This window comes from Mycteria americana, chromosome 10 (assembly GCF_035582795.1).
Source record: "Mycteria americana isolate JAX WOST 10 ecotype Jacksonville Zoo and Gardens chromosome 10, USCA_MyAme_1.0, whole genome shotgun sequence".
NCBI classification, from domain to species: Eukaryota; Metazoa; Chordata; class Aves; order Ciconiiformes; family Ciconiidae; genus Mycteria; species Mycteria americana.
Window position 1 is genome coordinate 20,029,987 of NC_134374.1, and position 19,324 is coordinate 20,049,310.

A 19,324-nucleotide genomic window follows, 5' to 3' on the forward strand; every position below is an offset into this window, starting at 1 on the left:
GCCGTTCAGAATACTCAACTCACAGACAGGTCCGCATTGACTTATAAAAACCTGCAAGTTTACCATGCAGACTTTTCACTTTTAGAAAGCCTCTAAGCCATAAATTTCTTATTCCCCTCCCTCTTGACCTTCGGAAATTATTCTGTATTAGTATTCTAAAATAATTATATTCCCATCTTACAGAACAGAAAAAGGTATCTGAAAGAACGAAGTTTCAGAGAAGTTTCGGTTTCCCACGACTGCCCAAGACACACAGCATTTCCAGAATATACAAAATTGTAATTTCAACCTTACATCCTTTAGACATCATTAACAAGTAATTCAATAACTCAACAAAATTATCAGCTTTTTATCTGTGTTAATGCCTATGTACCTAGTATTTTAAATTTCTCATTGAATTCAGAAACTTAATAGCATGATTGTTAACTTTTAATCCTTTAGATAGCTTTTTAATGTGTCTTTCTGCAAAGAACCTTTATTCATTTAGATAACAGATCTATCCTTACTCTATGTATATATGGCAGAAATTCTTGCAATGGCAGATATTCTTTTCAAAGCATCTCCTGATAGCATTACAGTTGAGACAACTACCAATCAATCAGATAAAAGTTGCAATCTCAAAAGCAGATGAGGAATATTTTTTTTTGGTCAGAAAAAAAGGAAGAAAAAGCAGTTTTGCACATAAAACCAACAGGCATGGGGAGGGGAGCATTTTTTGTAAACATGACATCATTGCAGGTCAGCACAATATACAACTGCAGCTACGCCATGAATCAGACCACATTTTGTCAGTTTACACTTTTACAGAAAACACTCACATTGTATTTCATATAGGAGAAATTTGAGAGAAAGTACATTTAGGAAGTAATGTAGTATGTGTTAGCTATGGTGCTGCTGAAAGATGGAGGGAACATCTCCTTAATATAGACTTAAAAAAATTATTTTACAAGGCCATAAATTTTGCTTATAACTACATCTTTGTTTACGGTGGGTTTTTATTTATTTAAACAAATACACTGTTCTTCCTGGAACTCTGTTGGAAGCTTTCAGGACATTAAGATATAGGTGCATAGTCTATTTAATAGTCAGCACAAACTTTCCTGGTAAGTAGCTGATCTGTTTTCCATCCTTTCCTCCAGACTTTTCTTTTTTTTTCCTCCCACCTTCACTTGGGTCACAAACTCACAGCCAGCTCCGTGGCTTTACTTCAGCTGAAGAACCTGCATTACAACACTCAGCTTTCCAGCAGTAGCTAGATATGGAGCTTTCTTTACCAATATTGAGAAAGTTTCCAGAAAACACAGCTACAGCTACAATTAACACATCAGAAGGCAAAAGCCATTGTTTTAAAACCATCCTGCATAGAATTATAGAACACAGCCCTAGAAAAGACAAGTGATTGACCTCCAACTCATTATCAGTGTATTTTATGTAGATATATAGGTATAAATTCTTACACATGAAAGATAAGCCACAATTTAAGAAAATTTCAACAACAGATAATCTTAACAGTTCATTTAACAAAAAATTACTGTAAAATCCATGGAATGGGCTATTTAATCATCTTCTGAGTAACTAGCTTCAAATTAAAGAGATTTTTCTAGTACTTAACAAATTCCCTTGGAAAAAATGAAGTTTAAAAAAAAAAACTTGAAAAAAGTATCTTTTGAGGGTTATTTTTCCTGTTTTGACATTAGAGAAAGCATTCTTTTCAGTCTAATGTTTTTACCTATTCATACAGAATGTGCTTTATTCCAGGAATACAGATTTTTGTCTGTTTAAAAACAAACAAAACCCACTTCTTTTTTCAGTTCAACACAGATTCTTTTTTCAGTTCAACTCCTGAATTTCTTTTTCATTGCATTCATAGAAAAAATACTCTGTAAGAGCATTATAGATCAAGACTACTTCATGAATGTATTCATATTTCATGCTAATTAGTCTTTGTACACAATCCCTTTCCCTGATGTGCCGAGTACATGTGTCTCTGTCTTCAACCACTCGTTAAATGTGCTATAGTTTATTTGAGCACTGCATCACTGAGACCAAAATAGACATTTCAGAATACAAAACTGCCTTTTCTTCCTCTGCTGTATTTTATAAAGCTGCTACAAACAAAAGCTCTATTTCCCTTAGAAAAACAAGGCATATAGTAGGTACAGAATGTACTAACAGAGTTATCTCACAGTAGGCTGGAATCCCAAACTTGTTGATTATGTGTATGTGGATAACATACACTTGTCTGTACATAACAAGAAGTGATCCTTACTCTTTTCTAATGGGGACCTCTGAGACACCAAATGTAGGAAAACACAATGCATGCCTTTGAGACTTTACCTCCCCTTGATTTTCTTTATAGTCAAAATTGACTCTTCCACCTTTCCTCTTCAAGATTTTCTTTTTCAAATTCTGAGAACTCGGGTCTAACAAATTAATACATGAATTCTGTAAGTTACCACCTAAAATTTAAGACGTTATAACTAAGACAGCTCAGTCACAACATTGTTAAAAACACATACATGAGACCTTTTAAAAAAATGCATGGCTATTCTCACTCCAGGATTCTTCCTTCCAATCCAAGCCTCTAACACAAAACACTGCTCTACAAGTTCACCACAACCCCAACACCAACCACACTTTCTGAAAATCAGTTCTTAGCATTTTCAAAATTAGATTTTTATGAATGAAATAATACAAAAGAGGTTCATTAATTTATTACATTTCTAGAATTACCAAGCAGTTCCCAAAGTTTAGTGAAGGAATACCAACAAATACCTAAAGTTACTCAAGCAGCAAAACTGTCATACTTTACTTAAGTGGAAACTATGATAGTAAAACTGTCATACTTCAAAGAAAAGAAAATAGCCTTCCTTAAATTCTACTGCTGAAGCTTTTTGACAAAATTACTAATTTAAACTTGCAGTAAAGCTGAGGAGCAGGGGTTTCTTTATTAGTATTCTTCAGAAACACTTGCAGTTCCACAGATTTCTTAACCAAATGATGGTCTTACAGCAAGCATATACACATGTGACATCCTCCACAATCTCAGTTTCTCACTTAGCACTAAAAAAGGCAGATAATCAGCATGTATCTGAAGAAGTAATACAGTCAGGAAGTAACTAGCAGCGTTTCTTATTTTGTATCCTTGCTCCTCACGTCTCCAGTGGAGAAGACTAACTTGTCCTAGTGACATTTCAAAAGGGTTAAGCAGTGCTAATTAAAATAAAACTGAAGGAATCACCTCTACATTAGAGCATTTCACCTGGATTCAGAATAGATATAATGCTGATTTTGAAAATGAACTCCATTTCTATAGGAATTGTGTGGAATACATTATGGTATACCTCAAAGCAAACAATGAATAAGCTAGCAACTTCTAAATATCCCAGACCTCAAACTATTTCCCATCCGTCTCTTAATCTGAATATAATTTAATTCACATACAGACTACTTGTATTTGCTTTTCTGAAGCTGCAATTTTTAGAGTTCTTTATGTAATGCTAACCAAGATAATATCCAAACCACTCAATCTGAACCCTTCTGATACAACACCAATACTCTGAAAAAAATACTAACTTTAACTATCGCACACGTAAAGAAAGCAAGCTCCAGGAATAACAAAGAGAAGATCTAGGATAGTTGCATCTATCTGACCTGTTCCTCATTAATTTTTTCCCTTAGAAATATACCACAAAGCTTTTAAAAGCAGAATCCCGAGAGAGACATAACTAAAGTGTACTACAGCCTGAGATCTCCAGTTAAATTCCTGCTTCTGTTCAGCTCTATGGCATGAACATTCTGAAAGCATTATTTATATAAGATTTTACAGGAAAACAAGACAATACACAAAACAAAAATAACACAACTGAGACTGATCCTAACTTCTGAGAAAGTATACTTTTTTTTTTATCTGGGATATTCTCCATTCACTGTCACAGGATGAAAACAACTCTACAGTCCCCAACTGGGAAAGAAAAAAAATTCAAACTTCCTATACGTTTCAAAATAAAGTCTTCAGAAAATATCACTGTTCCCTCACATTAGTCCAAAGACAAAACTTGTGGTCAAAATATTATCAAGTCATTGATAATGAAAAGAAAGCCTTCACTGGTTCTCCTTCCTACAAGGAAGTAATATTTAAAACAATATCTATCTGTACATTTCATCATACAACATTGTGTTTTATCATCTAGAATTAGTGTTAAATACAATCCACACAGAACTGTCAGGCAATCCCAAGTAAAACAGGTAAAAGACTTTTTTGTTACAGTGGTTTTTAAATACCAATTTGGGGGTGAATATTCAGCTTCTGATATACTTCAAGCAAGTAAGTAGTATAATTGCTAGTAGGTCATACCAACACTACCTCTATTTTTCATATTATGGTTTTTCAAAATAAAATATATTTTCTTTGTGACTCAATGTTACAAATTACCTTCCACATAGAAAAGGAATCATTTAACTTATTGAAAGGTAAGTGTGCTAAAATGCTATTTAAATAAAATATGAAGAACTAAAATTTACAAACATTGCCTCCTAATTGGAAGCTTTTGTTTATTTTGGCCCCTTCAGAATGCTATTCTCATTTTAGTCCTTTTGTATTATGATGAATGAAATGGGTACCGATGCTCTTGAAATAAAAGACACACACTCCCTTCAACAGAAGCAGGTGCTATCGAACAGCTACCATTTGCACAGTGGCTTCCTCATACGAAAAAATTTACACAGGACCATACATACAAGTAATTCTTGGGAGGCCTCATTTGTGATTCTCCTGAACAATAGCCCAGCTGCAGCGAAACTACATGCATCATTCCTAAGGTCAGTTTGGAAACTGTGCTTCTCTGTGTAACTATTGAAAGTTTATTTATAATGTATAACTATTAAGGAGTCAACTTCTGCCCTTAAGCCTTAGTACCTGATGCAAAACTGAATACAAAGAACACATGTGCCTTTTTTTCTCCCCTTCTTTTTTCTCTTGATACTTCAAACATAGCGAGACTGGGTATCGTCACCTGATACAAATTGCCCGTGACACTTCTGGGCAGAAAAGCTTTTATTTCATTGGTAATTATATACAATTTTTTTTTCTTAATCAAGAAATATTCTTATGCATTTACTATGATTGTTGTTTAAATAATTCTAAGATCATTTAGGAATTAAAAAAATGCGTATAAAAACATATAAAAACACAAATATAGACACACACATATACAAATCTATGCTAAGTGGTAATAATTTCGAGCATTAGCTTATTTAAACAATGCAAAGCTTTTTCCATCCCTGAGTTTGACAGTTTACCTATTGGATAAATCCAGTTGAGAAGGAAAGGAAAAGATGAAAAATGGCAAACTAATAACTCACTCTTTCTTCTTTATGGTACTTGAATTTATTCTGTTGTTGAAAAAGAACAACAATTTCAAATACATTTAAAGATGAAAACAAACCAGCCTGTTCCACTTGTTGTGAAACTGAGATATGAAGACTGATTACCTAAGCATGCAATCTAACTAAATTAAATTCCTGTAAGACACAGAAACATTTGGTGACCCTACACTGCAAAGCAGTATCTTCCTTTGGTTTGGACTCATACATTTCTGAAAAGGAGAGCACAAAGAGGGAAAGGAAACAAACATACATATCCTGAATTAATCAGAAGACCAAGGGAGCCACCTGCAGCTTGCAATCCAGAAACAAATACATTATGAGTTTGTGGTTTTTTTCTTTTTATTTCACCAAAGCAATCCATATAGTTGAGCTAGTACAACATATCTGTGCTTAATACTAGAGATTCCTGTATTAAACTGAAGCTTGCTGTCTCACACCTGCAAATACAGCTGTGTTAAACATACTAATCCCTTTTCCTTTTCTTTATAAGTACCAAATGTAAATGAATGCAAACAGTTTTCCTTCAAGTTTAATGGTGCGCTAACCTCATTCTTTGGCTGCTACTTATCTCTTTACTAAGAAATAGCTGAAAAGATATTAAACATATATAAATAAAACTTTTTTCTCCCCACTAAAAATGTTTCATTAAGTCAAGCAAAAAGGAAGGGCTGATGAAGAAAAGATGCATATTTCATCTTGTCATTTGTCAGTCAAGAATAACAGTGAATACAAGCTTTGTAATATTCACAGAGAACACTGGCCAGAGGTAGAATCAATCTTGAAATATTACATCACTTCGATGGCAGAATAAAAACTACAAAATTGCATTTAATGCATGCAAACTTAATTATTTCAATGAGAATGTTTGAAGCCAAAACATTCATTCTGATCAAGGAAAGAATGCTATCTGCTTCAGCAAGCTAACTGGTCACAGAGTGGGTTAAAAATAATAAAATTCATGTCAGAAAGACATACCTGTTAAGTAGGGGAGCAAAGGAAAGGAAGAAAAATCAACTGAATCAACAGCATCTACTGACTTACATTGAAACTAGCCTGTCTTACTTTCTTTTTCCTTCTCTTCAATATCTGGCAGAGATGTAAATAGAAAGAGTATAAAGTTACTCCTGAAATTTAAAAAACCCTGCAAAATAACACACTATCCTTTAAGAATGGGTGGTTTCACAGAGGAAAAAAATTACACACTATTTTCTTCAGGAGATCAAAAAATCAGCCTGCTTTATATCAGATGTAGAAAGCAAAAGACATAGCTGTAAAATGCCCTTCATGACTAGGTGATTTGGTAGTCAGTTCTACATTCTCTTCTTGCATAAAGGTACCTTGCAGAATTGAAATTAGAAAGTACAATAAGGTTTAAAAGACAGAAACCATTGTGAACATTAAATGGCCCAATGAGTAGCAGCAAAAGGCCTCAAAGAAAACTCACTGAAGACTGCACATGGGTATTCCACATGCAAACATAACGTGAATATCTTCTGCATGATGTTAACGAGTAAGACTACACTATTTACTTGCACATGGATATTACAGAATTAACAAGTTAATAGTATCAACAAAATGTGTTCAAACCAGAATGTTTGGGGTTTTTTTAATTAAAGCCTAATAAAAATATATTAAGGACATAGCATCTTCCTGGTTTATATGATCTAATTTGTTCAACACACATGAAGAAATTAAATACAGACAGTTATGTCTTTCGTACTGCTGCACTGTAGAACTTCCTGGGGAACAAGAATAATTTCAAATACTGAAGTAGGTAAATTGTTCAAATTTTCTGGCATGTTTTCTTAATATTGGAAAAGATAACTTCAACGTATAATAAGGTGTTCTTGTGGATGCTGCAAGCAAGGGAAAATAAAAGCTAAAGTGGGTGGGAATAGCAACCCACCTACATTCTGGCCTTTAATTCACTACTCCAAGAAAGCTGACATTTAGACCTCAAATGCCATATATCCACAGAAAGTAGGTGGCAGTCAAAAGACTACTGCAGCTCAAGTTTTAATAATTCACTTTAATTAGAATGTAGTCATCCAAGCACTTTAAGTCAGGGAAGAATAACGTACAGAAATTTTACCAGAACTGAAGGAATTCTTGATAAGCTACCCCAAAATCAACAAATGTAAACAGAAGATGCTAGTCAGTGATGTCCTAGCAGAAAAAAAAATTGTCAGTATCTTTTAAATAGTATTTTACCAGCAAGCTAGAACAACCCCAGGCAGACTTAAAAGGAGGAAAATCACCACTGTAAGATCATACAACTTGTGGTGAAGAACTCGAGATGCTGATGACTTGTTGCAACACCATTCGACCTTCACTCTTCGGGGACACAGGATGTGTGAGCATAACATCAGAAAAAAGAAGGGATGGATGATAATGGAAATTCATGTTTGAGTGTTAGTGTCAACATAACTGGAATAATGGTGTTTGTGGTATTTTGATTAGACTTAACACTTTAATAAAGTACAAATAAGTGAAGTCTGTACATATTTGTATACTTTTTATTCATGAAAACATTGAGTGCAACACCTGCATACTTCTATCATACCACCTATGTACAGTAACAGCCAGTATTCCACCTTCACCTATTTTTCAAGCCAGCCCCCTTGCTATTCCTGACAAATTTAAAAAGAACGTTTACCTTGTAATGTTTACAATAAGCTCATCTGGACAAGCATTGCTATCTGCTTACAGTTCTGCACAACTACAGTTTCCTGAACTGTTGATAGTCTAACCTTTATAGCCTAAAAAAGAAACTATTTATCACCTTCAAATAAACATTATTAATAATGTTGACAAAAGAGGATGTTGATAACATGACTGTAGTTCGTGGTATTTAAACATCATCTTTTTCTTAACATCATCATGTCATATGTTGTGTCTTCCTCAGAACTCATGTTGTCTCCCTGGACTGTTCTACAGCTTTTTTGGTATTTGTGTTATGCTCGCTCTTAAATTTTTCCAACAGCCTTTTCATACTACTTTCAGTTGCCCATTTCAACCCTCTTCCTCCTCAACCAACAAAACAAGTTCAGATACTAAAATCCTGGCACTGACCCAAAATATGAAGAACTTAAAACTAAATTTTAGTTAACCCTATCAATGTTTTACTAATTTTTCATGGTTACTAAAATTTTAAAACTGAGCTACAGACGAGTCCTAGAAGTTGTTCACAGAGGGAGATATCAAAGGTAGGACTAGACAGCCACTTAAGTTTTCATATTGTAATTACTAAAACAAGACTGTATTAAAGTAAGCTATTTAATATATTTTATATTACATATATATTATTACATTATACATTTAAAAATAAAAACCTGAATATTTTGTTCATGTTTTGTTCAATTATAGTTTACATGCAAGTTTGTATTTTCTCCTGTCCTTTCTCACTCAAACTCGCCTAATATGAAAAATACAACTCAGCTATTAAAACCTTGCTTCAATTTTAAAAACATATCAAAATGATTGTTGAATTGTATTTTAGAAGTCTAATCATAAAGAAGTAACAGAACCCTGATCAAGAAGTTTTCCCTTGAGGTAAGTTGGATGGATAATGAATTCTGTACTGGAACAATCCCAATAGTTACAGACTATTATGTACTAATTACTACCTTTACAGATCTACTGTACACATAATTAATTTCTTCAGAGCACCACTATCATTCTTGACTGGCAAAATACACAACCTAAATTACAAGAGCCAGAAATTAACACAATCCTTTAGGGAGAAGGCATTAACTTGCTTTGTAGTGTTTTGCAATTAGACTATCAATCAAACAGTGAAAAGTGATTTTGATAGCAGCAGGCCTGATACACTGAGTATTGTCACATTGTTACAAAGTTATCTGAGGCCCCAAGCATATGATGTATCACAACTTATCTACAGAGCCATAACATTTTAATCCTTTACTTCTATGTGCTAGAAGACACTTCATCATAAAATTATATATGTATTTAATATTAAAAAAATTAAACACCAACATAAGGAGGTTTTGAGATCATATTCCACAAAGCACTGCACACACCACACTACTGCTGATGGTGTTCTTTCCCTTACACTGGTAGCCGAAAATAAAATCTGATGTCAGTTAAGGGACAAAAGCAAAATTTAGAAAAAGAATGTTCTAGCTGCACAACATAATACGACCTGCTTAAATGATTTCAAAGATTTGCTATTAAGTAGGTTCTTGCCAAGAACACTAACATTTTAAACACTTTATTTTAGTTGTTGGGTTTTTTTAAAGACATTCTACAGAAATACAAATATACATAACCCCAACCCCACCAAAAAGCAGTAGCTTAAGCGTCCAGAGATGTATAATCAGACTGGATTAATATATTAAGCATAAATTCTTTTTCAGCTTCATTACAATATTTCCCTCCCTAGAAAATTACTGTTACGTATTTAATCAAAAATCCGTAATTTTTTTTAGTTCTAGAATTTTGATAGTGGGCCCGTCTAAAGACATCAACAATAAGACATTCTTAGTTGACAACACACCTCATTATTTCACTGTGTATTAACAGAAATTAATGACTTAAGATCACGTAATAGACTCACAAGGACAAGACGCATTTATCTGATCACTTGGATCTCCTCTCTTCTGTTAAGAATTACTGCAGGGTTCATACTATGTAATCCAGCTAAAGAGGACTGTTCATTGAGTTTATTTCACATTTTCTTTATACTCCATAAACTGGAAAGGATTTCTTTTCAATTAAGAAAATAATTATGCGATCACACAAAGCTTAAAATTGATCACACAAGTTTTAAAAAAGAAAAAACCTTACTATGTAAAGGTTATTCTACTTGTTAAAAAAACCCTTGTCTGAACAGACTGTTGCTTGCAGGTAAGATTTATCTGTTTTAAAAATAAGAAGATATGGTTGAGCTAACAATACCTCATTAGAATTCATTCCTCTTGCTATTTAAATATCAAAACACAAATCAATCCATGATAATCTTATTTTGCAAACCAAATACTACTGAGCCTGAAACTTTCAAGTCATGACTCAAAAACTGTGAAAGGATGATGCATGTTTTCACCAGCAAAGTCACTGCTTTCACTTTAAAGCAATACATGATTCACAAAATAAAATTCTACATGATACCAAGATTCTCTCTTAGAATTAACCTGGTCATAATAAAACAAGTAACTGATTGGAAACTAATACCATCTTTATTCTTTTCCTCTGTGCAGCTACACAAGGAAATAAGCATCTATGTGTCTCATTACCACTCACAATGCAGCAACTCTCCCACATCTTAATACCGCCCAAATCATTAATGACCACCACAGCAGCCCATTCATTTTCAAGTGTGCCTGATCTGGAATGTCATTTACTTGCCAAAATGGTCTGTGAGACTATAATTGTTTCCATCTTGGCATCTGGAAGCACAGTTCCAAGCTCAAAACACATCTAAGATCTTTAATGAAAATTTGAAGCCCTGGAGTCCACTTGTCAGAGGCCCTTTAAAGGTATTCGGATCATCTGTATTTCTCTTGAAGAAAAATGGAGAAAATTCTTCCAGACTGTACTGAGATAGTCATAATTAGATCTCAGTTAACTTAGTTCAAACCCCAAGATCTCAAAATCCTGTAAAGTCTGAAAGGGAATACTTTTTAATGTTTCCATTGCTCCCTGTACAACAGATGTTTTCATAACTGTGCTCAGTAACTGATTTCACAGACCAAATACTGCAGTTTGACTGTTAGTACTGATTTGAACCTAACTAAATACATTCCACACACTCACAGGGCATCAGTATTAAATATCTAATGTTACAGTAGCAAGTAAAGACTTAACCTTACGCATATTTTTTAAAAGAAAATTTGGATCTAGGTAAATTTGAAGTAAAATTATTTTACCAGTCAGGGATCATCCCTTTTTGTTCCTGGTGCTCTGATTAAACATTCTTATGTTTTACAAGCAGCTAACTGATGAATGCAATAATTTGTTAACTAATAAAAACTGTGCTTCAGAGGTGTCTTATTATGACTTTCCCCCCTCCATACTTTTGGTCTCCAAAAGTACCACTTCCCTGCAGCTTTGGCTACCTTCCTTGAAAACAGACGGTACTCAGGTAGCAAGGCAGCACACAGTTTAGCAACAACCAACATTAAGTTATTCTTGGAGTATCTTAAAACAAAACTATGTTAAATGAGGAAAGACTCCAAAGTTTGACTCGCATTGTGCCAGAGAATCATGAATAGAATTCCGAGGTTTAATCAAATTTGAGTGCTGCAACCTATATATGGAATTACAATTTTTTAATAAGTGTATATACTATCATTTGTTTTACTTCAGTTACCATTCCCACTGGCATTCCAAAATGCCATGGAGTACAAGATAGTAAACACTAAGTCATCACAATTGCTTTTGGCAATTGTCAGTTTTCTTCCACTCATCCATTTATTTGTTTTACATGCTGACTGTGCTCTTGAGAGAATATAAAATGCATTTCTATTTGTCTTTCTATCATTCTCCTGTAATATATTAGGAGACCGCACCAAGAAATGGGACTAAAGCAGAAGAGAAATTTGATCCTAGATGATACTTGAAATAAGTATTTTGGGGATTAATGAGCTGCCTGTGACTGTTAAGGCAAAAGGTGAAGAAGCACGGTGAATATAATTTAATGTTTCCCTTTGCAGATAGCAGCTGCAGAAAAAAGCTGCTTGTGGATTGCAATTATTTGAGCCTGTGCTGCAACTAAATGCTCTGAGACTCTTCTTGACTTCTAGTAGGTTCTCAAGTTTTAAGAAAAACTTGAACTCAAAGAAAGACGACACTAACTTTCTCTACTAGTCAGTCAAATAGGACTTTAATATCCTGGGTAACACGTAGTAGCATTTCTAACAGTCTTCCCATCCTTTGTTATGGCATGTTATTTTCTACAACCATTAACTGAGAACAACAGAAGGAAGAACAGGAAAAATATCTGCCAGGCTATCACCCCAGTAAGCTATTTGGAGAATTTCTGTTGTCTGTAGTTTTAGAACTGTGCAGCTATGTCAACAAGAACTTCCTCGCATATGAAACCAACAGCTATGTCAAAATTTCAAGAGGGTTTTATCAGCATTTTTAATGAAGAAGCTTTTCAGGAATTCAGAAACATTTCTTCATATTTCTGATGAAAGAATTCAGCTCAAGGCAGAAGCTTGTCATTTTCATTAAGGGTCTCATTCCATCGTAAGTGTTATCTGCTGCTAGGGGTTCTTTCCCTTAAAGGTTTTCCTGCCTTGCTGTCACACTAAAACCAGTGACAAACTCCACATCATTTTAACCTCACTGCAATGCTACGAACAAAGAATCTATCAAACTTCAGTACAGAAAAAAAGTGTTAAATTACTGCAGATTATGCTTTTGTATTACTGCATGTAATATCTAAACATTTAGAGCAGATAGTGGGAAGCATTGTAAAAGCAGAATACTAATGGCTCAAATTCATTGACTCCTGAAAAGAGCAGGAGCTCTGAGTGAAAGTAGTATATATTTATCTTATGAAAAACACAGCTATGACTAACTCTTTGAAGGGGTTTCAAAAGAGCACAGAAAAAGACATTCAGAAATAACTCAAGGACTCTACTCAAGAAATGGTTCAGGAAAGTTATGGTTCTCTGAGAGACCTTCCTTAACCTGAGTTAACTTTTCAAACACTGTATTAGTATAAACTACAGTTCTTATTCCTGAAATTCAGACAACAGCCAGGATACCACAAACCTCTATATGCAATGCAACGCAACTTAATTTTGAAGTAATAAAATCCTCAAATAATTGACAGAGCATTCTAGTGGTTCAAATTAAAACAGAAGACTCCCTACAGTTCAAATACAAAGCATCACATGAACTGTTAATCCTCAAAGACAAAAAGTTAAAGTAAAAAAAAACCAGCAGCACAAAAATGGTTACAGTGAGTACACACCTTCACTTCAAAATCCTAAGTGCATGTTTCCTTATTCAGATGTGGCCTATGAACACTTGATACATCTGACTCCATCCACCTGCAAGAACTGCACATCCCTAAAGTGTATCATATTCTAACTGGTTGATAAATGGACAAAAGATTTGCAGATGGATCAGGAATTCATTCTTTCAGCATCTACCACTTCTTGGACTCTAATTTGCTGGGCTTCCTCATTAGCTCCTGAGTAAGTTATTATTGAACCATACTTCAACAGTACTTGCTTCTTTTCAGGGCCTGAAACCAATTACCAGTAAATGACCACATATGAAATACTGATCAATTGACCATTAACCATGAATAATAATGAAAAGACTTGAAGAGGCTGTGTGCAGCTTCAGAAGTACTCAAAGACCATTTGAAAGCCATAAAGAGCTGAGAATAGTATTAAAGTATCAAAATCACAACCAATATTCAGTTGTTAGTAACTGCATTCCCAACTCAAGATACAAATATTATCATATCTCCTACTGAAGGAATTGTTTGAGAAATTAATGATTATTTTAATCTAAAACCAATAGCAGAAGAGCTATTTACATGACATACTGAGCAGCCTCAGTTACACTTGACAGAAAGCTCCAGCATAGTTTTTATTCTCACTGTATAGCGCTCTCTAGTAGTCAAACAGACCCATTTCACACTGTGTTCCAACAAAAATCTGTAGACTATCTGACACTTTCCCATGGTATTACGCAAACAGTTTAAAGAGTGTGTACTTACACATTCAAGCCTTTGAAAACTAACTTACATCTTTCACTAATGACAGTAACAATGCTTTTTAACTGTATATAACTTGGGGGGGGGACGACACACGTTTCTTAGATAACACAACACAAATTTAAATACTAATGAAAGGAGTATAAAGACTTTTCTTTTTTCTTAAATGAGAGCTGCAGATAGTATTCAAAAAAAAAACAAAAAAACAAAAAAACAAAAAAACAAAAAAGGCAAAAGGAAAGACTAAGGACACAAACACAAGAACTTTTGAAACGAACGATGGTTTCAACCCACATATTCCAGAAAGGTGACAGTAGGCATATTATAGAGTTGTGATTTTATAATTACAATGTGCAGTTGAATTGCTACATTCTAAGTCTTACTTGTACTTGTAGAGGATTTTGATTTAGCAAAGTGATACAAGCAAGTAAATTTTTGTTACACAACAAACTCTCCACGTGTGGAATATCTAAAAGAACCTGGCAACTTACAGTTCCTGCAGCTAGGAATATTAATGCAGATGAGCATGATTTTAGGATTAGAATTTAATTATAATTTAATTTGAACAAATTTCGCATCTGTCTGCAACATAGCCTGCACTTTTAAGAGGTATTATTACAAAATGTTCCTCCCCTCATGCTGTAAAGTGAAGGAGGAGCAATTCTTGTAATCGATTGCTATGCTTAAGAAAAACATAAATTTTAAATCATCTTCCTGCTATAAAACCATGATATGAATTCCATGCTATTGCAAAAGAGACTGTCATTGCACAGTTTTAATCTTAACAAAAGCGTAATACAAAGTAAAAGGAGAAGGTACCTTTCATTTGCGTTCCAAAGGTAAGGGCCAATTTTGCAAACAGTTCTGGGTTTTCAAACTTATCTTCTTCAGCTTTTACCCAAAAGCTGTTTTCTGCTATCTCTTGAGGTTGAATCTGAAACAAAAAAGGCACCTCCAAAGTTAATAACTAGTATTTTCAATAGCCAAGTTAAAGCCAATGCTACTAGACTTTTGTGATAATTGGACTGAATTAAGTTATGTTCCAGGTATTATGCTTTCTTAAAGATGCTTCCTGAACAAAACAATCAGATGAACTGCCCTCTATCTACACAATGATTTTTATTATATTTCTCCCATTCAACAAGTTTTCCAAACAGGCTTGATAACATATTAGCATTTGGGTTTGAAAGTGTTCTAGCTTGATTACTTTCTAGCCAGTTCCCCAATTCTTCACCACTGATATGCATCCCTGCTACTTGAGAACTGTAGAAGGAACAGACTTGCTTACACTGCCAGAGTATGGAATGCCTTACTTATAACTGATATGTTAGTGCAGACCTTTCAGCGATTCAATATTAAGTCTGTAGGAAAAATTATCTTTTTAAATATCAGAAATAATTTTATACTTAATATCACTTTTTTTTTTTTTTACAGTTTCCATTTTTCAAATGTAAACATAGATTTAATTACAGTACCTTATTTGATGCTGGCTATATTAAAAGAAGAAAGTACTCTGCAATATAGAACCTGAAAGCAAATTTTACTGTTCATGTATGATTCAGAACAGCTATTTTGTTTTCAAAATATGTTCCTCTTCCAGTTTTCAAATTCTTACCAGTTCTTGTAAAGAAGTTTGTTTACATGCCAATTAATTTTCAAGGGCTATTTAACTTCAAGATGATGTGCAGGAAATTTATCAATACTGTATTTGTAAGCCTCACTAGGATTTCACTGCAACACATTGGTCCTCTCAATCTGTTAACGTGTATCTGCTTTACCACCAGGTTCAGGTAAGACATTTTTAAAAACTACCGTAATCCACCACTAATGGTGAAGGCAGCTACAACAAAAGGCACTAAATTAAACAGTAAGAGTATTATTCCCAAAATGATGGCTCCTTAAAAGTGATGATCAAATAGACTTTCCTCTTTCGCAGTATGCAGGAGATCTTTGGCACTGTTCCCAGAGCACTTAAGCAAAGTGTCCATCTGTAGTTACTTTCCATTGTCACACACAGTGTTCAGATGTACACTTTATAAATTATTTCTATAAACACATGAACATAATTGATTACAATGAAATTGGCTGCAGTGACAAATATGTATTATAAACTGAAAAGCTTATTTTTCTATATGTTTACAGGATAGTAGACTGAGTATGCTTCACAGTTACAAAACTAGTGCAACTGACTCTAGAAACAGATATTGCTTAACAACAACAACTGAGTGTAGAAAGCATAAGTTACATGTATGGCAGGAGTTCTTCCCTGCTTAAGTGTGATGCAAAGACAAATGAATTGTAGGAGACAAACTATCCTAACCAGACAAAGCAGTGGCAAGTCAAAGATGAGCAGCCACTTCAGGAGAAAATGATGTTGTCAATGGCATACACATTTTCTTCCCCCCCCCTAAGAAACTGACAAAATATAAATCTGTGATGAAACCTATATTCCATAAGGAAAAAAGTCCAGATGGAAATACCCAGATACAGGGAGTTAATATAAAAATCTGGCAGTAAAAGATGGTAAGAGAAGCTAACTGAAATAATAGCCACAAAACACTTTCTTAAAAGCCCAGGTGGAAATACATTTCTAAAACCTTAGAGCTCCATTTCAAAAGGAGGAAAAATAGTTTCAAAAAAATTCAGAAAATTCTATGATAGAAGCTTTAAAGAGACTAATCTTCTAATCAGAAAGAAGACAAGGATGTTCAATGGTAAAATATCTTCAACAGATAATAAACATTTCATAGGAGGGGAAGTGACTTTTTTTTTTAATATACAAGGGTTTTAAAGGTTACAAAATTGTATAATTCAAATTGTTCATAAGAGTGCATGAACTAAAAGGAGTTTTATATGGTTAGACTAATTTCAAAGGAAAAAACAACCCCAAATCTCTGGATTCCAAAACTAGGTAATGCCATATTCCTCAAAGTAATACATGAGCATCTTTTCCAGTATGACAACTGGATGTCATTCTTGTTTCATTTTAATAATACAACTAGGCTACTTAAAACAAGCCATTTTTTCTTCTAAAAAATATAATATATTGGTGTGGCTGGCAGAAGGTTAAAGATATTTTGTACAGATGTTTTAAGAAAACAGCAGGACTATATGATTCCTTTTAAATTCAGAAGCATTAAAGTTAATATTTATTCTCAAAATCTCTTCAGTTTTCTGGAAATACGCTGAGAATTCTATGTAAATAAACAAAGAAAACCCCTCACCAATTTCATTTTGCTGCACACTGTACAGTTACTTGTAACATTACCTTCATCTACAGTTCTCTAGAATGGGCCTGAAGTTTCCAGCTATGTCATACTGTACTGTAGCACTAAGAATGCACACTGATGCATGTTAACCAAACCCAAAGATTTAAGGTCTTTTTCCCCTCTAGATACTTTTAATTCTTCCTCCCACAATAAAGAAGGAAAGTTATCATTTATCCTTATATGCAGATTATTTTATAAGAATTACAGACAGAAAAAGTAAGGAGAGTTTCAAATTTATTTTAACTTTTATTGAAATACATTAAAAACATGGTTGACTATTTCGAATATCCTTCTACTTAAATATTTTGAAAGCCTGTTTTTAAAATACTACTGCTAGATACACTTTCAGATTATTTTGGCACATCTCCAAATATTTTGAAATCCAGTGGCAAAATACTAAAGATAAGTTATAAACATTAACTCATCTGGTAAAAGAAACTATAAATTGACGTGCCATGCATTTCCACACAGGTTTTATCTCAACCTTCTAGATTCCTCTTTCTAAAATTAGTGGGATTAATCAGTCCTGATACTACTCTTACTTGTTACTCCAAAGAAAGAGCCATTTCACTATTCAACACTTCAGAACTTAGAGGAACACAAAACCTAAGCTTACTTTTTATTTAGAAAGACAATTAATATTACTTATTCAAAAATATCAGAGAACAGTCTAGTTCCTCTTCCAACAGTAACCTTCTGTCATTACTAGTTCTTGAAAAGTTTTGCTTGAAGTGGTGATAGTATATATTCAGAAATGATACAAAGCAACTTACCTTGAATCACCTGAAAAACCCCGTGGGAAAAATGAGAATGATTTCCAAACACAGTCCAGTGCTGTTGCCCTAAGACCATCCACCTTTACATATTCTTAAAACTGAAATTCCATTGTGTCCGACAGGGCAGATCAGCTATGTAAGAACTCAATGGACATATGATCTTGTGTCCTAGCAATATTATGAAAACAGTCTACAAAGAACTGTTACTGCTATGCAATGATGTGATTCATTTCAGAGGCTTCATATTGAAAAGGTATAGCATCTTCAGCCAGGAGCAACATCTGGCATGACATGGCATCCCACGTCATCCAGCTCCATCCAGGACAACATAACACCCAACTTTCTAGAAAGATGTATATCTACATCCATATGAATTTCCCAACAGTTTTACCAGCTGTGAAACATCCTGAAAATACTTGCACTATTTCAGAGCACGATTTAAATTACAGTTACATGATGTTAAATTGCATTAAGGTTGCATTGTTGTTGACGATGTTCAGCAGTTATGTGATGTTAAATTGCAACTTATGGTCAGCAATGACCATCTGTAGCCACTTAACAGCTTACTTTCATGAACAATTCGATTTTACTAAGTTCTTGGTACCAACACACTACTGAGATAGAATACGGTTTTCAACAAAAAAGTGTCAGACACTAGCTGGTAGTACAAAGATTTAGTACCTTGACAAATAAGTGGCAGATATCCAGTCAAACTACACTGAAGTCCAAGCTAGACTTCAAAATAGATAGCATTCAATATATAAAGATCCTCCTTTGATTTGCCTTGATGATTTGGTGATCTGTGTATTTTTTCCTACAGCAAACCTCAATACATCTAATCAGATTTTATACCACTAAAAAACTACCAACCACAAACTGCCTTTAAGATGTGATGGTTTAGTCCTGATGATAGATGCAATTATCTAGGACCCAACTTTATTTCCTCTATATGGAAGGAACAGTGGCTATACTGATCAAAAAGGGATTTTAAAGCAACACGTATGCAAACACACACCTGGATACTTGCATAACTCCTCTTGTCACCAAGTGACCAATTATATTGAGAGGCAAGTAATAACTAGTAACTGCTCTTAGAAGCGAGTTTGCAGATCAGAGATTGTGCCTGCAGTTTACTGCTCAAGTAAATGTCTGTATTCTAAGATGTTTCAAAAAATGCAATTTGCTTAAATATA

The 19,324-nt window shown here is 34.1% G+C and overlaps 1 protein-coding gene across 17 annotated transcripts in view; it reads right to left on the reverse strand.

Moving 5' to 3' along the window:
- Window positions 1-19,324, reverse strand: part of DIAPH2 (diaphanous related formin 2) — a 262,312-nt gene that overhangs the window by 187,284 nt on the left and 55,704 nt on the right. For all 17 annotated transcript variants that reach the window (XR_012777353.1, XR_012777354.1, XR_012777350.1 and 14 more), the window contains one exon: window positions 14,906-15,020. Coding sequence is in view for 1 of the 17 variants with exons in the window: in XM_075513467.1 (XP_075369582.1) it covers window positions 14,906-15,020 (115 nt within the window). In the remaining 16 variants the exon portion in view is untranslated. The remainder of the gene's footprint in view (window positions 1-14,905; window positions 15,021-19,324) is intronic.